Source organism: Anoplophora glabripennis, unplaced genomic scaffold (genome assembly GCF_000390285.2).
Source record: "Anoplophora glabripennis isolate ALB-LARVAE unplaced genomic scaffold, Agla_2.0 scaffold255, whole genome shotgun sequence".
Classification (NCBI taxonomy): Eukaryota; Metazoa; Arthropoda; class Insecta; order Coleoptera; family Cerambycidae; genus Anoplophora; species Anoplophora glabripennis.
In genome coordinates this window covers 261,973-267,972 of record NW_019417249.1, presented here as the reverse complement: position 1 = coordinate 267,972, position 6,000 = coordinate 261,973, and the positions used below count along the sequence as shown (strand labels likewise).

Here is a 6,000-nt window from a genome sequence, read left to right as displayed (position 1 = left end):
CATTCAAAGAAATTGAAATGTGTATAAAACCAGAGCTATATTGTTGTTAAATGTCTGTGTCTCTTACTTCTGTCTATAAGATTAAAATACGATGTTTGTAAATTATCTATATCGCTGCGTTTGTTGACAGAGTTTTCTCGCTTTATATTGATCATTTCACTTAATAATCTCTTTTTCAAAATTGTCTGTTTATCAATGATTCGTGTAGAATCAAAATCAAAAGTATGTAATGTAGACAAACTGTGTTCCGCAAGAGCAGTTAAATTTTGTTTGCGTTTTAAGGGATTGAAAACATTGATTACATCCCTCTTATGTTCTGTTATCCTTGTTCCCAAATAACGACCCGTTTGGCCTATGTAGCACTTTTCACAGTCATGGCAAGGAATTTGATAAACGACATTAGATTCCAAATTTGTAGGTGTTCTACTTTTAGTTTTTGAGAAATATTTCTTTCTAATTGTATTTTCGGCTTTCTGATTTACCTTTATATTGCCATTTGATAGTATTTTAGCTAACCTTTCAGACATATCTTTAATGTACCGAATCTTAAAATGTTTCACTTCATTTAGTTCTTTTCTATCATGATGATCTTGACTAGATAATATCTTATTTACTAAGCTTTTAGGATAATTATTATGATGTAAATAAGTTTTGATTAAATTTATGTTCTTTTGCCAGAAAGATGAATGTGATAACATTTTAGCGTGAAATTTTAAATTGTTTATAATATTTATTTTTTGAGATAATGGATGTTCTGAATTATAATTAAGAAATCTTTCATTTTTATGGTTAAGACCCCGCCCAACGTGAATCCGCGGTCAGAATTAATGGTTCTTTTTCTAACATCAAAAAAACGATCAATTAAAGTCACGAATTTTCAAACAATAACAGATTCGCGCCAAATTTGATATACGGGGTCGCTGATCACGGATCCGAGGTCAATTTTGCAAAATTCAAGATGGCGGATACAAGATGGCCGACCAAATTTTCAAAAAATAACGGCTATATCTTGTTCTCTTTTCTGTAAAAGATCTATTCACGACTTGAATTTTGTTAATCTGATCTCGGATTTGTCATCAGTGACCTCAAAAACCTCTGTATACCAAATTTGGCGCGAATGTGTTATTTTTTGAAAATTTGGTCGGCCGCCATCTTGAATTTTGCAAAATTGACCTCGAATTCGTGATCAGCCACCCCGAAAACCCCCTTGTACCAAATTTGATACGAATCTGTCATTTTTTAAAATTTGGTCGGCCATCTTGAATTTTACAAAATTGACCTCAGATCCGTGATCAGCGACCCCGAAAACCCCCGTATACCAAATTTGGCGCGAATTTGTTATTTTTTGAAAATTTGTGATATCTGACATTATTTGACCCGTTTTTTTGAGGTTAGAAAAAGAACCATCGATAATTCGCGATCGGCGGGAACATTTGAATATAGAAAAAAAAATGTTCTAGATTTCCTAGCACTTCTTCGTGAATTTTTGCTATTCTTGACATGTTTTTTGGGGTTAGGAAATTCCTGTGATGTGATAGCTCTATTCTGACACCGGATTCGTGACCAGGAGACAAAAATACTACTGATAACATATGTCGCATGAAAAGTACAGACTACTTTTTTTTGTGTGGCTGTCTAATTAGGGAAATTGATTTTTCTTATTTGAAGAAACATTTGTACAGCAACAGGTAGGGCAAGCGCCCCTCTCTGCCCCCCGTCCCGACGCCCATGGTAAAATCTAACAATAAAATTAATTCCTATATAGGTCAGTCCACTCACTTCTGTAATTTTCTTTCATCAAGTGCAGAAAATAAGACTTCCCAGAATTCGTTTTGGCCTCCCTTTTTCTCCTTGGATTCACTTGAACGGTGCCTCTCATAAAAGCAACCATGAACGGTTTTGTCTCGTCTCTTTCTTTCGTGACGACTACACCGACGTCTTCCAGCTTCACTTCCTTCCCTACAACAACCATTGCAATATTTTTAAATAATCTAACATGAAAATTATGCGGAACATTTGATATACCTACATATCGTTCAAATTATTCGCGACTATCAGCGCCATCTATGAAGAGTTACTCGAAGCGCAAGCTACGGAGAAACCCGATAGATGGCGCCGCAGTACTTATTTGTAAATTCGGGAATTAAAATGTTTTGAACATTATTTCTTACCTGGTTTTTGCAAAGGGGTAACAGTTAAGTAGATCCCATGGTTGGAGTCGGTGGAAGTTACCCACGAGCGTAGACAGGAAGTCATGTTAAATTCAGTCCAACCCAAGTAGCCAGCTGTGATGTTGACTGATGTGACTGGTTTGAGAATTTCACTGAAAATGGCGTTAGAGGCGATAAAATAATATTAAAATGGTGAATAAGCGCGTATAAGTAAGCGCATTTTTTTCGTTTGGTGTATTGTTGATTTTTAAACAATTATATCCGTGCCTTACCCTCTATCAGTTTTTATAATTTGCCACATCTGGATCGTATATTCCGAATACGGGTAGCGTTCTGACATTGTCAGCGTGGTGTTTTTGAAAACTCTCAATTCGGCTCCGATGATGTCTTCTGCTAACGGCGTTTTCGAAACGTTGAACCATAGCTGCTTCCCCCACCTGTGCCTTACAGTGTTAGCATGGCCGCCTGAAATTTCGGAATTCATTAAAAAAAAATAGGAAATACGCCTATATATTTGTAATTTATTTAACAATTCTTTGAAATATTAAATAGTGGTTCACGAAACTGATAGCAAAAATATAACAACTTTGTTTTGATTTCTATACATTATAATTTAAAAAAATCGAAAACAAGAAAAAGTAGTCATGAAGAATATATCAGTAGATGCAGTTTTTAAGACGCCTCAAACTTACTGAAACTTTCAAAAGTCATAATAAGATCACTTTCTTCTATTTGACTAAATTCTTCCTCAGTAATATCTGTCTCCGTGTCTCTTTTAACCCTGTTACTTTCTTCATCTTCTTCTTCCATCATTTTCCTGTACACGTCCATCAAATACCTGCAGAAACGAGAAATTAAAACCTAAATTGCTACTAATAAACATTGATTTTTATGTAAAGTTATTACAAGGTTGCTAGATATAATTGATATCAATGTCTTAACAAGAAAGTTTATGAAAAAAAAAACATGTATACGAATAAAAAATATATGTTTCTTCGTTTCTTACCTGGAAGCAGACATTTTCAAAGGCCTCTTGACCCCCTTAGGCCTTTTCGGCAACCCCAGCAAGTTCAAAATCTCTAACTCCACGTCTATTTTCTCCGTTTTCGACATTAAATGGTCCATGGAAGTTTGATCCAAACCGTTGTCTATATAAACAGCAGGCTTTGTCTGACAAAAAACACACGCCACCTTAAAAACAAACGCACAAAACACCAACTGTTTTATAAACATCTTTCACGGCCTGCTTGACGAAAAGACTTTTGAGCAGTATTGGCGATGTAATGGTTTGTTTTCTTTCAAATGCCCCTTAATTGAAGAAGGGATAATGCACCTTTTTATTTTATTGTTCCTGGAAGTAACGTAATGTAGGTAAATTTACCTAAGTGAGTGTTGCAAGAGGGACCTTTTCAGATCAATGTTTGTGAAATTGCATGTCCTTCAATTTCGAGAAATATACGACAGAGACAATTACACTTACAAAATAATTATTTATTTTAAAATAAGTCATTTAATTGTTAAAATTTTTTTAGTAAACATGTTTTTCCAGCGAGTGGATCATTTGTGCTGACGATCTCTGTTTTACTATAAATTTATTCAGTTTACTAATGAGGCTAAAGCTAGAGGCTTTTATTGAATTTTTAGTTTTCAACAAACAAAGAGGGGCAGTCTGTAAATGCATATACCGGGTAGGAAAGTACCGATGGTATATCTTAAGTTACGTGAGAGCGATAAAGTAAGCCATAGAAATCCATGCGATAGAGAAGGATGGCTATAATGAAGGCGTCTCATAGTCATCGCCCGTTTCGCCCTTCCGCAAATAAGATCCACTTCTTATTTGTGGAAGGGCGAAATGGGCGGTGATTATTAGACGCCTTCACTATACCCATCCTTCTCTATCACATGGATTTCTATGGCTTACTTTATCCCTCTCACGTAACTTTAGATAGACCATCGGTACTTTCCTACCCGGTATGTATTATGTTTAAAAATATATATCAAAAGTTACTTTATAAATAGGTATCATTTTTTTTAAATACAACACTTCACATTTATTATGTTTTTTTCTCTGTATATACTATTTTCTGTAGTAAGAACATGTTTTTAATGCGCGTGCGCAATAAAAACAGCAAAAACATGGCAAAAACACTGGTGGGCGTTATGATGCCAGACCCTAGAACAACCCATAATATAGAATCTAAAGTACAATTGTATTACCGACGTACCACATGTCGCCATCTGTTGTTGACATACTGAAATAAATCGGGCGGTAAATTTAAATTGCCTACAAATAATTCTTGCAAAAATGTTAATTTATTAGTACTAGTAAATAATAAATACATAGCTGTATAAGCAATACTTAAAAATTAAATAAGTTAGTATTATTGATTACGTAATATAAATAATAATAAATATATGTTTATTTATATTATTTTGTATTGTTTATACAGGGTGGGCCACCAGTAACGCCTCGGTCGCTAGTGACCAAACGGCAAATGTTACAGAAACCTGTTTAGGTGGGTATGTGTAGGTTGATTACGGCTACATTTTAAAAATATTTTGAGATATACAGGGTGTCCAGGAAAAGCGTACCATATCAAAGTTATGTTCTTTTAAATGGAACACCCTGTATTTTACTGCATTTTTGAAAGCACCGTAAAAAAATAGGTGAACTTTATTAAAGGTTCTGCATACCTAGGACTTACAGTTTGTGAGATATTTCAATTTTAGTGAAAATGCAGGCATAGCGTAGAAATTTAATATTAGCAATAAAAAAATAATTTTAAGGAAGCAGCTTTGGAGGGTCTATTTTAGATCCTTGAAGTTATAAATTGTTATATTTGTCGTCACTTAGTATTATACAGGGTGTTCAAAAAACTGCTGAATACTTCTCTCAACTTTAAACAGCAATAACTTGGTTATTTTAAATGGAACACCCAGTATATTTTTACTTTGGGAGTTGGGAAATTTAAAACTCTTTCAAACTGTGTATAGGTTCCCTATACCTATCTCTAACGGTATTGGAGATATTTGTGCCGTTTCGTTTTTTATCGATTTTTTTTGTAAGATGTATCCACGTGTCTTTATCGAGGTCTTTACTGAATTGGTTTGGGTTCTTCTTGATGACGTCTCTTTAAATATATTGAGAAAAATGAGGATGCAATTAGATGGCGCACCTGCAAATTTTTCATATTCAGTGAGAAATTATTTAAATCGAAAATTTAGTAATAAATGGATAAGTAGGAATGGTGCATGTCAGTGGCCACGTAGGTGTCCAGACCTCACCGTAATGGACTTCTTTGTTGCGAGCTATATAAAAAATCTTGTATACAATGTTCCACCTATTACTTGCGATGATATTGGAGGGAAGGATTAGAGATGCATTTGCGTGAGAATATCATTTGAAGATAGAATAAGATGCTGTATTCAGGAGAATGGTTATCAATTCGAACATCAATTAAAATTTTTCTTTGTTTTTTCTAAAAGTAGAAGTTCCTTTTATCATTATCATGAAAATATTCAAAAAAGTTTTCTAATAAAAAATATTATTTTATAAGCAGAATAATTATAAAAAGTTATTAATTTTGTATAAATATGTTTGTAGTAAGTAACTGAATTATTTATGAACATGAAAAATATTTATTAAAGAAAATTTTACTTTTAGAAGAAACAAAGAAAAATTTTAATAGATGTTCGAATTGATAACCATTCTCTTGAATACAGCATCTTATTCTATCTTCAAATGATATTCTCACATTCCTTAGAATATTTGGGGTGATTGTGGCAAATGCATATCTAATCCTTTCCTTCATATCATCGCAAGTAGTAG

At 33.7% G+C, this 6,000-nt stretch overlaps 1 protein-coding gene across 1 annotated transcript in view; it reads right to left on the bottom strand.

Moving 5' to 3' along the window:
* The window catches only part of LOC108905891 (protein 60A-like), a 7,442-nt gene extending 3,317 nt beyond the window's left edge, over positions 1-4,125 (bottom strand). The window contains exons 1-6 of the mRNA XM_018708954.2: positions 4,093-4,125; positions 3,178-3,341; positions 2,864-3,009; positions 2,444-2,636; positions 2,172-2,323; positions 1,780-1,959 (exon numbers count right to left, since the gene is read on the bottom strand). Coding sequence (XP_018564470.2) covers positions 1,780-1,959; positions 2,172-2,323; positions 2,444-2,636; positions 2,864-3,009; positions 3,178-3,341; positions 4,093-4,125 — 868 coding nt within the window. The remainder of the gene's footprint in view (positions 1-1,779; positions 1,960-2,171; positions 2,324-2,443; positions 2,637-2,863; positions 3,010-3,177; positions 3,342-4,092) is intronic.
* Positions 4,126-6,000: the final 1,875 nt, after the last annotated feature.